Below are 17,449 nucleotides of genomic sequence, written 5' to 3' on the forward strand. Positions count from 1 at the left end.
CCACCATGTGACGGGCAGAAGGTTGTACCGACCGACTGCCATCTGAGATTGGGAGTGTATATTGTGTTGAGGTTGCTTAATTGATACCGGGCCCAACTTCAACAAGATTGCACAGGTTAACGGCTGGTCCCGCTCCAAGATGGCCGCAGCTATCCTGTGAACCTTTTAATTGCGTTACATTCTGGGCTGCGGCAGCAGCACGCGAGATCGTAGGATCGTTGGTACCTGACCTTGTGATGAGTGTTCCTTTAGCCGATTGGACAGTGCTGTCCGCAGATCTACCCACTCACGGTTATGTTCTTCCAATAAAGAACTAGAGGGGTAACTTAACTCAGAATGCACAGACTAAAATGTCTTGTTTCTCGTATAAGATGACCGAAGCGCGGAGAGGCGTGTCGTCCATCTTGTATGTGTATGCGACCTAGAACGGAGAATGTCGTGCGGCTTTGGTCTTACTATTAGAACTTCGGAGAGCCCGCTATCTCTGTGGATTTAATACACAGGTCAAAGCAAACTACGCATTGGCAGGATTAGCCATTGTTTTTATAATAGGAAATATAGAAGAGAAGTCTCAATTTCAGAGCGACGCCATAATTTAAAAGGTGTTACATTGAATGATGTATCAGTTACTCGCAAATGCTGTCTTAATTTAGATGCCATATCAACGCAGTGCAAGTTTTAAAGGGGATGGCGTGCCTCCTTTTCACCCACATGTTCTATTACCAACACAGAAGTAATACACTAATTCAATATGGCGGCGCAGCGTACGCGGCTTATTCCACTTTTACAGTAGTGCTGTTCATCTTCTACCTGCTGTTCCTCTGATTGTGATGGTCAGATGAGCAGGATGGAGTCGCAGTCCGGAGTATATCATCAACAGGAGTTGCAGGTATACGGGCATCACGCACAGCGGGCGTCATGTCACTCCAGAGCCAAGTACAGGGAAGGGCGCAGACCCAAGGCAGTCCGGGTCAGTATCTAAATATGCAGTCGATTGGTTTTATTATATTGCTCTATGATATCGGAGATTTATTTGCCAGATGTTGTCCACTATATAATGGAGTGCATGCTGTGTATTGTTGTCTTCGGTTTCATTTGTTGTTTTGCAACGATTTATAAAAGGAAACCGCCCCTTTCCATGACTGCAGGGAAGAAAACTGTCCCAAATTAATGACGCCTGTCTGGAACGAGAAAAGCCCCAGCTGTCCTTGTTTGAAGGATTAACGGTTCACTTCCTTCCAAGTGCGTGTCAACTTAAATATATTGTAATTTAAGTTTACAGCCGCTCCCGTTTAGGTGTATCTAATGGCCTCTTAACGCCCCCCCCGTTTCAGCAGAGTGGTTGATTAGTGGTGTAAAGGGGGTCTGGTTATAAATTGGGGGGTGCATAACAAGCAGAGTGCTATCTGAAATATTGAATACAAGCAGATCTTATTATCGTGCATTTTCTTTTAATGTACATGTACGCCTTCATAATACAGTTTTAAAACCCCAAATAATTTGTTTTGTCAAATTCCCACACATGCTGCTATAGTGGACGGGGACGTGGCCCACTGCGCCCGCGTCTTGCGCAGGAATAACAACACTCTAACTGAGGTTTCCGCAATATGCCTTCTTTATTAAATCACTCGGCTTCAACTGCCGATACCCCCCCCCCCTCCTACCTCCTTCACCCGGAAAAAACTGTCAACATGACACCCCCCAATTTAAACAGTCATCCAACGGGGTGATAAAACCATACAGGAACATAGTTCGCTAGGCCATCTCCTCAATGAGGCCGCAATGCTTATTCCTGGCTCCCTGGGGTTGAGAGCTGAAACGTTCACTAGAGCCGCTGGCACCAACATCCTCGACGTGGTCCTCCTGGCCAGATACTGCAACAGTCCTCTGGATTCCCTTAATATGGGTCATCGGAAACGTAGTCAATGGGTATCGCCATTCTCTCACTTAACCGCCTGGATCCAGACACTTGAATTTTCTTGAAATGAGAGGAATTACGGGTGGTCATGCCATGGTCACCTTGTGCTGTGATCATGGAGCCCTTCTTCTCTATGATGATCAGGGGTTCCTCATGAAGGCTGCCGTGTGCTTATGCGTCTGAGGTTGTCTCACAGCGACGACATACCATACCTCCTAGGTGGGGGTCCTGAGCCTTCTGGCGTTCATCCGCATAGTCTTTGATTTGGTCTTTCGCAGCTAGATCCTGTTCTCTCATTTCGGCGTCCGAGAGTGGTCTGTGGCAGTCTCGTACGGATGTCTCTTCTGAACTTTACCTCCAAAAGGGTTTTCCCAGTTGAGCTGTGGGGTGTGCCCTGGTAGTCTTTCAATAATTGGTGAAGTACTTGCTCATGCGGTTGTTCTGTAAGCCGAGCTACCTGCAATGCTCTCTTCAAATTGGCCATGAACCGCTCAATCATACCATTGGCCTGAGGCCCCAATGGGGTGACCTTGTGATGGTGAAACCCCATGTATTCACTGAACTTTGCAAAGATGTGTCCATTGAATGGAGGACCATTGTCCGACTTCATTGTTCGAGGGACACCGTAAGCCGCGAAGATGCGGTCCAACACCGGGATGACGTGGTGGGCTGTCGTCGAGGATATAATCTGAGCTTCGGGGTATCTGGAATACTCATCCATGACGGCCAATACATACCCCCCCTTCAATAGGACCAAAAGAGTCGGCTGCCACGGCTTCCCATATGCCTCCCGGCAGTTCTGACATTCTCAACGGCTCTGGATGCCGAATTCAGCATGAGGAGGCAACAAGTGGGGCACAGTTTCAGGAGCTCTTCTACCATGGTGTCTAGCTGTGGAAACCACACTTTCTGGCGCAGCATGCGCTTCGTGTAGACCACACCTCTGACCCTCATGTGCAAGCTCAATCACCTTCTGTTTTAGGGATGTTGAGATCACAACCTTGTGACCCTTCAACAAGAGATTGTCATCTGAGAGTGCTAGCTTCTCTTTCACCTGTAGCAGCCAATCCACCCCAATCATACTTCCTCCGCTGCTAAGCGACCAAATATCTTGGCTCTCCTCCATTGACCCGACATGAGCCATTCACATATGATTTGACATGCCTAGTCCGACTCCACTTAATGGGCCAGCGGTACAGGTTCAATCCCTTCTGGTATGGCTTTTTGGATTAGGTACCGGTCTGCCACGGACGGTTCAGGAGTACACCCTGTTCTTAGATGTCTGGATAGAAAGTCATCAGGGCTTTCTTCCTTACCTAGCCTACGTACAATTTTGAATGAATAGTCCTGCAGTCGGAGCCCCCACCTACCGATGCAGCGTGGCATCTTGGCCTGTGGTTGCCATATAGAAACAGGAGTGCTTGCTGTACTGAAAGGGGTGAAAGTGTTCACATGCCCAGACCACTGCCAGGCTTTCCTTCTCTGCCTGGGAATCGGCTTTCTCAGTGGCTGATAGGCTTCTACTTGCATAGGCAACGATGTGGGTCTGTGATGGATCTTTTGGGTCTATCTGGGCCAAGATGGCACCCAGTCCCACAGGACTTGCGTCAACCGTTCTTTCTGTATCGTAGTAAGAATGCCAATAAAGAAATTGGGTACTCCCTATTTTTTGATGGCAGGGGTGTCAGATCTGTACAACTGGGAGAGTATTGAAGTACAACAAAGATATGACAGATCAACTACCCCTCTCTATAATCCCTTCATGAACATCAGGCAGTTAAATCGTACAACTACTCAAACGTTTAGTAGATCATACACCTCTTTTGACAAAGACACTTTGTCTGCAAATTATACAATTTTATTTACTCACTGCAGTTTATTTAAAAAAAAACATTAAAAAGTCATGTGATCACTTACAACATATTTATTGAACTTAAAAAAAACCTTTTGCCATATCTCTTAACAATTCATTAAAGTACATGTGCCACTTGTATTCAATAATTATTTTTTAGATATTTTACTTCTTTTGTGAAAGCTATTATGGGGTATCTAAATGATTAAGATTATATTCCTGGCAAAACATTATTTGGTGTTGTGAAAGAGAAAAAAAGGAAAAGCCAAATTAGTATTTCCTATCTGGTCGACATATGTTTCGGCCTCTGTGTGTACTGCACCATCTCAAGTGCTGTCACTCAATTCAGTATTTGGGCCATCTTCAGGACAACAGTTTATTCATGGAAATCAATCCAATCCCCAATTGGTAGATCTTCTGATCTGGTGTCCAAACTGCTAAATTAGGGACGTCTGAGAAATGCCACTGAGTAGTATCGATCTTAACATCATAGGCTTTTTTGCTACGTGTTTAGAGTCCAACTGGTTGTTAATTCCGCGCGGACTGTGCCCAAAGTCAGGTTTGATCGTTGTTTGGTGGGTCGATCCCACAGTAACGCAACCCCTTTGGTCAGGCCAATTTCGTAAAAATTAAGAAATTCTCGTCTGTGTGCGCCCGTTCGGCCAGTCCGCAGCTTTTCGCCTCCATCGTAGTAAGACATGTTTTCGGCTCTGGCAACTCTTTCCCGAATCATCTTGAAGGCGCGTTGGCATCTTTCAGACCAGTCGAAAGCTGCATTTTGTTTGGTCAGCACTCTCAGGTGGTCGCTGACTGTGACAAAGTCTTTAATGTACCTTGTGCAGTAACTGGCGAGGCCCAGAAACAACCTGAGATGTTACTTCGGGGCGATGTTTCGTTCAGCGCAGCGACCTTGTCAGGATCCGGTGTCATGCCATTTTCTGAGAATACATGGCCAAAGAAGCATAGTGTGCCTTTCCTAAACTCACACTTCTCCTGGTTGAGGGTGAGGTTTGCGGCTTCCAACGCCTTACACACTTTTGCTAAGGTCTTGTGTTTCCCCACATCCGTCCCGAACACTAGGATGTCGTCACTATAGTTTATACAGTTTGGGATGTGTTTTATCACATTGTGGACTTCCGCCTGGAATATCTCTGCAGCTGAGGAAGACCCCAAAGCATAATCTTTTATACCTGTGTAGCCCCAGGTGGGTGACGTTGTGATTTCTGCTCTCGGGGCTAAATACCAACTGATGATACCCTTTTTCTAGGTCCAATTTTGAGAAGACCCTGTCCCCATTCAGTAGATGATGCGTGGTGCCATGAGCCTCTCTCTCTGGATGGCTTGGTTGGGCCTTCTCATGTCGACGCACAGTCTGATTGCATCAGAGCCTTTCTTGTGCACCGGGACAATGGGCGACACCCACGTGGTGGAGCCTGTGGCCGGCTCTATTATGTCCTGTTCCAGCAGCTTGTGTAGCTTGTCTTCCACTTTTTTTGTATTAACCGGTATGCCCCTGTAATATTGTGCTATGGGGTGCACTGTCTCGTCGATGTGCAGCCTCACTTGCCTGTTCCGCAGTTTCCCGATGACTTTGAACACATTGGGGTAAAGGTCTTTTAATCATCAATACTGGATCTATGTACTTACTACCATAATCTTGTAGAGGACATGTATTAGGCCCATTTCGATTGCCGCCTTGAAACTGAGTACGCAGCCACTCTCGCTATCTGTCGCCAGCACGTGTATTGGCACTCTTTTCTCTTGCCCCTTGTAGCGGCACACGACCTCAAATTGTCCTATACACTTAAGGGGCGTATTGGCTTCATAGGTGTAAATGTCTACAGTGGCAGGGATTAACTCCAGGCTTTGTGGCAGCTCTCTAAACACTTTCTCACTGGCTACGTTCACCGTAGCCAATGTGTCAAAACTCAGTGGGTCTTTCATTAAGTTTTATAATCAGTGTGGGAATGTGCTCGGTAGCTACCTGGTTGCCCAATGCGTAAAGCTTTTCTTCTTTGTTCACTCCCTGACGAGCTGACCTCAGATTCAGATGGAGATTTGTTTCACCAAATAGCGCACGTGGTGCCTGGATCTGCATTCAGGTCTCATTCGAGTGACATATCTCTTCCTTTCCCTTCTATCATGTCTCTCCTCACCCGATTCCTGCTCTTTTGGTTCAGGGTCGTTCTGTCTCGGTGGGGGATGTGATGCTGTCCCGACGAATACGATGTCAAAGGCAGGGGTCTCAGTTTGAATCTCGGGAGTGGTTCTCTGCCTCTCTCCCTACCTTTCTCTCTGGATAGCCGACACACTGCTTTAAAGTGTCCCTTGCCCCACGTGGCGCATCGCTGGCCAATGGCAGGGCACGTTCCTTCATGTGGGTAGCAGGTACAAGTGGTTCTAGGTCACCTGGCCTAAGCCCCGCCCAACCTGGTACCTTCCTGCCTGCCGCTCTTTTTCACCATTTAGCAAGCCCCGCCCACCTTGTGCCTTCCTGCTTGCCGCTCTGTTTCCCTACTTAAGGAGCCCTCCAGCTTCTTTTCCTTTGCAGATGGGGAGCAGGTGCAAGTGGATCTAGGTCACCTGGCCTAAGCCCCGCCCACCTGGTGCCTGCCTGCCGCTCTTTTTCACCACTTAGCAAGCCCCGCCCACCTGGGGCCTTCCCGTTCTTTTTCACCACTTAGCAAGCCACGCCCACCTGGTGCCTTCCTTCACCATCACTGTCTTGAGGCCAATGCTGGATTTGACTTTTATGGACTTCATTCATTCACGGTGCGTCACTCTTTCTCAACTCTCATGCTGGACTTCCTTTGCATCTTGTACTCATGGTAGCCCTGAATCATGCTGTTCCCATCTTCATCTTGTATCCTGGCTTGCAACATTATGTGTTACTACTGACTTCTGCAATTGTATTCGCTCTCCACTCTTTTTGACTGCTTACTCTCTTTTCTCTCCCCCTTTCCCTTCTCCCTTTTCCTATCTCCCCCCCCCTTACTTTCTTCTGTGCACTTACTCTATCAGAATTGTCCATGGACATAGTATGATAGCAACCTCGTCTGTTTCCTCCACCCTCCCATTACTCTTTTTTTCCTCCCCACGACCCCTCCAGCACTATCTGAAATGTCGTCAGGCCTAGTATGATAGTCGCCTGTTTTGTTCCTCTCCTCCCTTTCTGCACCCCTCTCCCTCACCTTTTGTTTTCCTCCGGCTCTACCACAAATGTCGTCAGGCCTAGTACGGTAGTCGCCTGTCTGTTTCCATTTCCTTCCCACGCTCCCCCTCCCTTCCTTATCTATGTCCTAGCTCTTGTACTATCTGAAATGTCGTTAGGCCGAGTACGATAGTTAATTTCACATCCTTACTGTTCATGGCCTGTAAGAATGTGGTTGTATTTTCCCTTGTTCCCTCCCTTGCCTTGAAGCGCTTTGAAACACATTGTGTATAGGTGCTATATAAATAAACAATCATATCATATCAAACGATCATATTCAAATTCACATTTGAAGCAGAATGGCTCTTCTGGTCTCCTTTCCTGCTGTAGTCTATGTACTGCGTCAGCTGCTGTGGGGGTGTTGAAATTCTCCACTTGCGAGTCTACTGCTCTTTCTGCTCGTGCAAGCATTAATATTTTGTCCAAGGTGTAGGATTTCTGAAGCAGTTTCCACCTGAATGTCTGTGATTTGCATCCTTCAATGATTTGAGACTGCAGTGTTTCTGTATTTGAATAGTTTGCAAAGTCACAATTTTTCACTTTAATTCTCAGTCTCATGACATACGCATCCATGGTCTCGCCCTTCGCCTGTTTGGTACTATGGAATAGGTGGTGCTCGTAGTCCACATTGGGGTGCGGGTTAAAGAACGCAGATAGAGCCTCTTTCAAGTGTTGGATAGAATCAATAGTGTCTGCAGGCATCTCATCGATAATATCCTGGGTGGCCCGCCCTACTGCCAGCTTGAGAACACATTTCTGTCTATAATCCATGATGGACCCCGTGGCCCCCATGTACAGTTCAAAGTCCCTTATCCACCAGGCCCACCGCGGCCCCATATTGCTTGTGTCCGTGACGTCAAATGCGCCTGGCATTTGAGCTGCCAGGGAGTCTGGCAATCTGTATGGAGTTTGCTCTTGGGGGATTTGTGGCCCATGGGCCTGTGCGCCGCGTCCTGTATCCTGAGCGGATATTCTATCCCACACCTGCGCTGCCTTGACATCTCAGCGCGGTCTTTCAGTGTTTCCTGTAGCTCTAGGGCCGCCTATCCAGCACAAGCACTGTGTTAGAGCTAGTAAGCTAGTAGGGCTCTGAAGGAGGGTGTAGCAACTGATGGCCGCCTGTTAGGCTCAAGCGCCATCCTAGGCCCTCCTCCACTATTTCCTGCTCACCGTGCTGCGTCTCGAGTCACTGCCGTGGCCCAGGAGTCTTATCAGCTGCTCTGCGAGTGTTCCAAATGGGCGGATCACAACGTTTACCGCGTGTGGCTCGGGTAGACGCAGCCTCTCTGTGTAATATTCGTTCTGGTGTCACAGCTGGGAAATGGCGTTTGCGCTTCCTGGCGCCTGCTTCTCCTGACTCCCCCAGGTTGGATTCACGCACTGTCAGTGCGCCGTCTCTGTCGCCAGTGTAGTGGCCGGGGATGTGGCCCACTGCGCCAGCCTCTCGCTGCGCAGGAATAACAATGCTCACACAGAAGTTCTCACAATATGCCTTCTTTATTAAATCACTCGGCTTTAAGTGCCGATAACCCACCCCCCTACCTCACTTCCCATCCTGCCTCCCCCTGTTCCGGAACAACTGTCGACATGACAGCTGCTACTTTAATCTTCAAAAAAGCATAGATGACAAGTTCCCCTTTGCCAGGCATGACACACGTTTCATTCCTGATTTTTCCCATTGCATACTGGAATTTGTAGGCCCACACATACAGTGGGAAACATGAAACGGTCCCAGCATGTAGTGGGAAACACAGTAATAGATTGAGGTGTTACAAATGACACAGGGCAGCTTGGCAACAATGACTCACTATGGGAGAAATAAAGCTATAATCTTACTATTTTGCTTGACCTGTTTAACGTTTTATATAGTGTCAGGTTAGTGTTTGATGTGATTTGTGTACTCTTCAATGCAACTCTAAAATACTGAGTATTGAAACCCAAACCTTAAAAAGTATCCAGCCTTGTTGGAGGAAGGAGTGTGAAGCGTTTTCCCCATTGCTGTTGCTTTGTGGATGTTTAAAGACCTCCCTGGGCGCAGAGCATCGGTGTGGAGTTCAGTCGCCGAACTCGGCTGGCAGGAAGGGCGGAGGAAGGATGGAAGAAGGACATAACTTACAGAGTGCAAAACTCTGTGGAGAGTGTGCCAGGGTTCTGCTGCCGGCTTCAGTTTCAGCCCCAGCTCAGCAGACCAGAGGGGCCACGGCTTTAAAGATCACTGTTAAGCGCAACAGGGAAGTTGCCATCAATAAACATTTCTTTAACACCAATTCCTGACTGTGTATCGAGAGCTCCACACTCGCCCGGCAAAGCCAGACCCCCTGGCCTACATCCCCAGTTTCCTTTAGCTTTATCGATGCTGAGAATGGATCCTTTCTCTCCGACCGAAGAGCAACCACAACTAGCACCCACTAGTATTGCTAATGGCCCAAAGCTCCCCTGTCGCTCCGACAATGAGGTCGGAAATGCCACCAACGTCGACTCTGTTTTGGCTACAACCTTGCCGGAGCCGCCTCATGGGAGCACTAAGGAGGGCCAGACGAAGGGTCCCCCATCCGCTAGTCCATTGGATACTACTACCGCAGATGGATATCAGGGCGATGACTGTGGTGATGAGGAATCGCTGGCAAAAGGCTTTGGTTTTAACCGAACAAAGACTACCCCTTTTGACCAGGCAGAGTCGGGCATACAGCCACACCCTATCTGCCCTGAGAACCCCCATCTGTCCATCTTGCCACAACTCTCACCCAGAAGATGCGGGTCTCTGCTCAGGTTCATAATTCAGTGTGTGGAACCCAATTGTTACTGAACAACGAAGCTTATGTTCCCTCCTTGCAACAGAGTCCTCTTCCCCTATTTAATCTACCAAATATCGACCCAGGTACCCATTAAAGAATGCTCCACTCGAGCAAACCCTCAGGCTGCATCATCTGAGGAATATAAAGATCATACAGACTATCAAACCAGGGGTCCAAAAATATCCAGCAGGGTGTCAGAGGCAGTTTGGGAGGGCTTTGTGGATAACATTGAGGCCATAGCCTTGGCACCAGAGCTCTTTGTAAAGACTGCCCTACCCTACTCTTCATCGGCACAAGACAACCAAAAGGCTGTTATCAGGGGGTTCCCCCGGCTCCAAATTAACAGATCCTGGCTAAAAACCACAAGGAACTGCCTTTTCAACACTCCGGGAGAACTATCAGACACAGACATTTTGGAAGGTGCGGGAGAAGGCTTACCCCCCTTCTAGCTCAAAAACCATCCTCACCTTCAAAGGAGGTGGGGCCCCAAGCAACAAGACCTCGACCAGCGAGTAGAGGGACCCTACAGGGTCGAGCCCAGAACAATGGAAACGAAACAACGCAGCATTCGATATAAAAAAAAACAAAGACCACGCTGCAGGTCAGAACTTGGACCAAGAGGAGTTAAAAGCTACAGTGCCCCTAGCTACCATATCTGACGGGGAATTCTGCCCCAAGATCACCACCACCAATATACCCCCTCACAACCAGGCCCCAGGCTGTGAGGGACAGCGATGGGGATGTGAGATGCAAGTTGAGCGAAACGCTGAGACCACCAATATCATCGGAAGGGTCGGGAAGCAAGTCCATTTTGGAAAGCCGGAACAACCCAGGCGCCTGCCGTCCATGGGGGTGCCAGTGAGAAAGATAACGCCCATACCTCCTTTCCCCCACTCAACAACACAATCAACCTTGAAATCCTCAACAGAGTATTCAATTAGTGAACCAACTAATGAGAGAAATAGAATTTCTATGTCACGTCTGATAGCCCGACAAACAAAACCAGACCATCTTACCATCATGTCCTCCCTAACCATTGCGCTGGCACAGTTTTTACAAAGCTATATGAGACATTAAATGACTCACTGAAGGACCAAACTACTTTGATGGCAATGATCCATTCTATATTGCTATACATCAATGGTTTTGTAACTGCCTCAGCTAAGGAATTTGAACATCTAAAAAAATAAAGAACATACGGGTTGCCATACAACTTTTGTAGAGAAAGCCCCCTTGTTAGCATGGGACCAGTTTGTATAGACACTGGTTGTAGGCTCCATGTACGAGGACTCTGTCAACGAAGAATATCCATCTACGAGGTCTGCGAACACGGACTACTCCGACCGGGCAATCGGTAAGGATTCTCAGTTGGCATCCGTGAGAAAGGGCCTAACGGAAGAAGCCCCTCTGGCTCTGTGGCTCAGCACAAGACAGGTGAAACGATCCGTGCTGGCAATATGAGCCAGGGATACCCTGTCTTCACACACAAGCGGAAAAAGGAAACCAAAGACCAACCATTGTTAAACCTATGAGAGCCGCCTCTGTATTGCTGTGTCAACCCTGAGGAAACATGCAGGGGTGACGGGGTCTGCTCCTCTACCAAAAGGCTCCAACTGTGTATCACAAATAACTAACATTTCCCACCCTTTATTGTTGCTATCCGATCAAGAAAATACTGTAAGACTGGACGGACCAGAAGAAGGTTCAACCTCCCTGGATTTAACAAACTTGTTAGTTTACTCAATAGAGGACTCAGATACTGAATTGGAGATTAATCAAGTGCCGCGAGTGATGAACTTAACTCAGAATAAAAGCTTGCTTACTCTGGCTGGACCACACTCTGCGGGTGACAAATGTCCTAAGTTTTTAACACTGGCCGAAAAAAGACAAAAAGCTCAGAGAACTCAACAAGCTGAACAGCTTGGGAAGAAGTACCGCCGAGTTGGAAACAGCTCATGGTTTGGTCGATCAGGTCCCCCGAGCATAGGCAACGGGCTGGGCCGCTGCCAGATCCTAGTTTATGCAGAGCAAGCCAACCGGAAGGCCAACCCCTGCCAAGTCGCCAAACCTGAAGGTGTCATTGGGATCCCAAGAACAATCCAACAAGGACACCCGCAGACAAAAAACTCCATCAGGGAATAGTGACCCGCGAGGGAGGCCTGGCAGATCAAGAGATCTTCATTCACAAGCCCGACCACAAAGCGGTCAAAGTGTTGGCTCAGTCAAACTGGAGCGAATACTAGATTGGGACGATGATCTAATACTGAATAGAAAATGTAATGGATTTGCTACACTGTATTACAAATCTTTGCCAAGTGATGTCAGGAGACATAAAGATCATCAAATTTGTCGACGAGTCTCATACTGACAGTGTCCACCTCCACATAACTTCTCTGGTGGTGAAGGGAATGCTGTTGGAAGCCGCAGAAAGCTTCCTAATGCTGGGTTTCAATCTCATAGAGGTGAAAGAACTAGCTGGGGCTGAACGGGCAGCCTTCAGTCGAGGGGGACCACAGATCTGGTGATTACTGAAAAGACGACAAACCCGGGAATCCTGATAAAGATCTACCAGCGGGCCCTGGACTAAGTATTGAACCGGGAAGACACAGCTGTCAACACCCATTGTGGACGGAACAAATTCCACAAGGTTCCAGGCCCAGTTTTAACATCACAATCTCAGCCGATTACACACTGGGGACGAGAAGAGAGGCCAGGCCAATTGCCCATGAACAAATCCGCGAACACGGATAGCCTCTCCTGGACATGGCTGTCGGGAGCACTGGCCACTAATGGAAGCTCGCAGCCTCCCAAGGAGACGCCTCTGCAACAACTGAGGATGGCATTATGGAATACAAGGGGCTTTAGACATCTTATGGTAAAGAGCAACATGAATTTAGTGGATTATGACCTTTTTTTGTCTCCAATAGACTTGGTTGTGTCAGAAACCAAGCCTGGACGATTATGACCTAACATTCAGCCCTGCCTCCAAAGGTCCTAAAGGAATACCAACATCTGGCCTTCTAACAGAAATTAAGTCAGGAAGTGGCATTGACACAATTAAGGTGGCATTTCCCAACCTGTTCACCCAGGAAATCATAGTGGGATGGTCGCCACCGGCAGAGGAGGAAAGCCAGGTTAAGACACTTCACCTGGCAATTCTAAACTTGTATTGAAATCCCAGGGTGCTTTTGAACAAAGTGTTCCAGGACTTGGTGGCATCCCTGATAGACGACGCATACACCAACTATGATGTTTCCAATATCATTCTATGTGGCGACCTAAATGCCAGGTGTCAGCCGGGGGACTCCTTCGTAAAAAGGAGCATGCAGGGAAATACCTTGGTGTCAAGAGGAATCCTGTGGCAATCCCATATGGCATCAAGGGACACGCACATGTTGAAGGGCAAGAGGCCGACATAGACTACATCTTTATCTCTAGGAACCTCTTATTGGACACAACTTACAGTGATCATAATGTCCTGGTTAGCTGCCCTTGGTTCCAGCAGAACAAGATTGGAGGCTCTGGTAATTGAGTGTAATCGAGGGACAAGATTAAGAATGTTGAAAAATTCAGTCGAACTCCTGACAGCCCGTTGCACAACAAGGAGATCACAGAGGCATGGTAGAAAGGTGACTCAGTGGGCTACACGGCCCTGCTTCAATGTTTCTGTTCGAAAAAAATGGGGAACACATTGAGGATCAACATCTATATTGCACTCATATAATGCGCTCCTGGTCGCAAAAAAGGAAACTGAGGAGGATCAAATAGAGAGCTGCTATATCCAAACATCCAGACGACTTACTTGGAGCCAGAACGGCAGTTAAACATTACAAAATTTGGCTATGCTCGCACAGACTAAATATGTATCAACATGACTCTGAAACCATGTTGAAAACAATATGTCGGAGGAAAGCGAGTGAATTCTGGTGCCTGGTAAATTCCTGTTGGGAGGTTAGCGCCTCACCCCAGTTGAACTGTGTCCAGGAGGAAGCATGTACATCTCACTTTAGCGGGCTCTTCAAAGAGAACCAAGATCTTAACATCTTCCATTTGAGTGAGGAGTGGACACCATGGGATGTTCTGCACGACATTGAAGATATAATGGATAAACTTGCCAAGTTGAATAGCTCTCGTGCCCTGGCCCGACGGTTTAACAAATGCAATGCTAAAACAGAATCAGGAGCCATGGGTCCCTTTTATTTACCTGTTGTTCAAACAAATCATCTGGGAACGCTTAATTCCTGACTCCTGGCGGAGAGCGAGAGTGGTGCCAATTTTCAAGAAGGGCAAAAGGGAAGACCCGAAGAACTACAGCCCAGATTGGTAAGATCTTTGGTTCCATGGTACTAAGGTGGTTAACCGAATGGTCCAGGAGTGAAGGATGTAACAATCCCTTCAAGACTGGTTTTGTGAGAGGGATATGCACTTTAGTCAACATCCTTCTGTTGAGTATGCTGAAAGGTATGGTTTGGGAGGGCAAACCGAGGATCTGTCTTGCCTTAGTGGATCGGACTGCGCATGCGCGAGCCGCGCATGAGGAGCTAATTGCACCGGCTCCCGGCGGCCGCCGCTAAATATCCTGTAAAACTCCCGTTTGCCCGACAACACGCCCGACCTCGGACAGCATCAAGGCAGCGGACCCACTCAGGCAGCAACTCCTGCAAGCTGGGGCACAATCGGACCCGGAACACGAGCAACGTCCCGGAGTCCGCCAGCGCGAAACCCGCCGCCATTGCTGGGCGAACGTGAGCGGCTGCTCCGTCCCTCCCACTTGGGCTGCCGTGGCCCTCGAGACCTCCGGGGAGTGGGCGATCCTGGAACCACAGACGGCGGCACCATCCCAACGGACCACCGCTGAGAGGCATCCACCCCCCCTGCTGGTACCCAGGCACGGTGGCCAGACGAGGACCCGAATCGCGGGCACGGCCGCAACTGATGTCCCGCGCCTGTGGCTGCCGCAACCCGGTCCCCTGGCAGAGGTCTGCCTCCTCCACACGGCCGCCAGACACTCGCCGCATACCGAACGAATGGACGCCAACAACACGGGGCGCCCACTCAGTGCTGCCCGACCCGGCACCATGGAGTGAGCCGTGACACGGATCCCCTCACCCCCTCACCCCCCCCACCCCCATCAGCTAGACTCCAGCACCTGGGGGTGTGACGCGGCAAGGGGAAAAAGGGACTGGAGGCAGCACAACGCCGTGTTCCCCCAAACGGCATCTATAAGGTACGTGCAACCTCCCCCGTCAACCCTGCAAACGGACACTGACCCGCATTGGGGAGGCGGCGCACCCCTTTTCTTGCTCCCCTTCAATATAAAAGATCTGCCTGGGGAGGAGCTGGACAACGGGGGCTGTGCGCGCTCTCCTTCCTCAACAACATAAGCCCCCTGAACCTGAGACAGCGCCTGCAGCCTCCCCCATCCCCCCCCACACGCTGCATGATCGGACAGGGGCCCGGGCATCAGGCAGCGGGGCAGCATCAGTGATACACGCCGCTGAAGGGACGGGGGTCCCAGTTGAACTGACCATAACCCTGTGTGTAGGAGGCAAAGTACTGTACAAATACTCCACAGGGAGGAAGTAAATATGCAGGGTGAACTTGCGCATCTGGGCATAAAAACCCCAAAACCTCACTGGGCCGCCCAGACCTGGGAACCTTGAGACCATCAACGGTGAGCGGACTCGCTGCCACTCCACAACCAACACACACAGGAGAGGCACGATTTTATATGGTTGTGCGCACTGCGGGTTGCTGTTGACCAACGCCGGAGGCTGTTACCCTCTACACGCCACTTAGGGAAAGAACACAGTCAAGGCTGCGTGCACGGCCCTTGGGGAGGCGTACCTGCGGAGGCCCCGCAGAGGACCCACGAACCCCCCCCAACCGACACGGCGGAGCAACGGCAACAACGACTACCCCCCAGTTGCTGAGACAACCCCGCTGGCTCCCCGGAGCAGGAACAGAACTGTGACAGATAGACCTACGGCAAGCCCACTCCAACCCGGACTCCAAGATAGCCTCCTGATGGGCATCAGCACGCTCCACCTAAGCTTCACGCCTCACGCGAACCACCGACGCGCCTTGAGACACAAACCCAGACGGAAACGGAACTCAAGGAAGGGACCCAGGACCCCCCAGCTCTCCCTGAGTGACCTAATAAAGGCCATTGGGGACTCAAGAACATCGCTGGAACTTAAAATTGGTGGAGTCTCCACGGAAGTATCCCTTCTGCGTCAAGATCTCCACAACTTATCCTCCAGAGTTTGTGAAGCGGAACAAAGAGTATCGGACACAGAAGACGTCCGTCACTTGGAGCAGCAACTTGCTACAATTGCCCAGAAAGTCAACCAACTCGAATACCGTGCCGAAGACGCAGAGAGCAGGGCACGTCTTAATAACCTCAGGATCCTTGGAATTCCGGAAAAAGAGTAGGGCCCTAGTGTTGAGCTCTTTCTAGAAGACTGGCTGACTCATATATTCGCTCCAAAAAAACTGTCGAAATTCTTTTCCATTGAAAGAGCACATAGAGTACCCACCGGCCGGCCCGCCCCAGGAGCTTCGCCCAGAACAATAATCGCCCGCCTCCTCAACCATCGGGACCGTGACGCTATTCTACAGATGGCGCGGGCCTCAGGCCCAATCACGAACGGATACAGAGTGGGGTTCTACCCGGATTATATTAAGGAGGTCCAAAAGGCCCGCCAGTCGTTTGACTCCGTCAAGAAGAAACTTCAATCCCTGTCTATCAAATATGCCCTCTTCTTCCCGGCGTTGCTCAAGGTCCATCATGAGGGCACGACCCACTTACTTCATAATCCCAAAGAGGCATGGGATTGGCTCGAAACACAGATCCTCAACGGGTCTGCAGCCCGACGCTCACCCTCCAGATCATCTGCACGGAAGCCCAGGCCCGAACAGCGCTCGCCACCCTCAACTCCGGTACACCCGGAAGCCGAGTCGCCACAACGCCTTGCTAAAAACACCACAGAGAACGGATGAGGTCGGGGCAACATAGATCTTGAGCTACAATGCAACACTATGGATACTCCACACTAGTGATCGCCGCCCTACAGGCTGCGCGGCTCCGATCGCAGTCCGGGTGACCCCGCTGAAGAAGTTTATCAAGTTATAATTTAATGTTTGGGCGACAGGTGCTCCCAGTTGGGGGTGGGGGGGAGTAAAGGGTCGGGGGTGTTTAAGGAATGTTAAGAAACAGAATCGCGAGACGAGAAGGCATGATGCAGATAAACGCCAGCAGGGAAATCAAGCACTGTCTATGGGCAGGACCGCTGACACAATTATCATCCAGGCAGCAGGTACACCACTACGAGACGGCCCTCGGACGTCTCCCCCGAAAATACATCGCTATATACCTCCCCGAAAGGGCGCGACCGCCACTGATCCTCCCAGATGCCCCGATAAAGAGACCCACGCAGATGGAATGAACTCCAACAAGGTAACAGTGCTGTCCTGGAATGTTAACGGCCTCGGCTCCAGCATAAAGCGAAATTTGTGCTCCAGTACCTCAACCGATACTCGCCAGATGTCGCTCTTCTAAATGAAACACATTTTATAGGCACGAGCACCAACTTTTTCTAAAGATCCAACTACTCACACACCTACCATGCCGGATTCACGACAGGAGCCAGGGGCACGATGATACTCGTCCA

The 17,449-nt window shown here is 49.7% G+C and overlaps 1 protein-coding gene across 2 annotated transcripts in view; it reads left to right on the forward strand.

Annotated features, from left to right (window-relative positions):
* The first annotated feature begins 493 nt into the window (after positions 1–493).
* RBM48 (RNA binding motif protein 48) overlaps positions 494–17,449 on the forward strand; it is a 268,656-nt gene continuing 251,700 nt past the window's right edge. Inside the window, exon 1 of one of the 2 annotated variants that reach the window (XM_069648444.1) lies at positions 494–970. In XM_069648444.1, coding sequence (XP_069504545.1) covers positions 839–970 — 132 coding nt within the window. In that variant the 5' untranslated portion in view covers positions 494–838. The remainder of the gene's footprint in view (positions 971–17,449) is intronic. The other variant, XM_069648443.1, reaches the window with a different exon arrangement.

This window comes from Ambystoma mexicanum, chromosome 2q, assembly GCF_040938575.1.
Source record: "Ambystoma mexicanum isolate Mex_15411 chromosome 2q, UKY_AmexF1_1, whole genome shotgun sequence".
Classification (NCBI taxonomy): Eukaryota; Metazoa; Chordata; class Amphibia; order Caudata; family Ambystomatidae; genus Ambystoma; species Ambystoma mexicanum.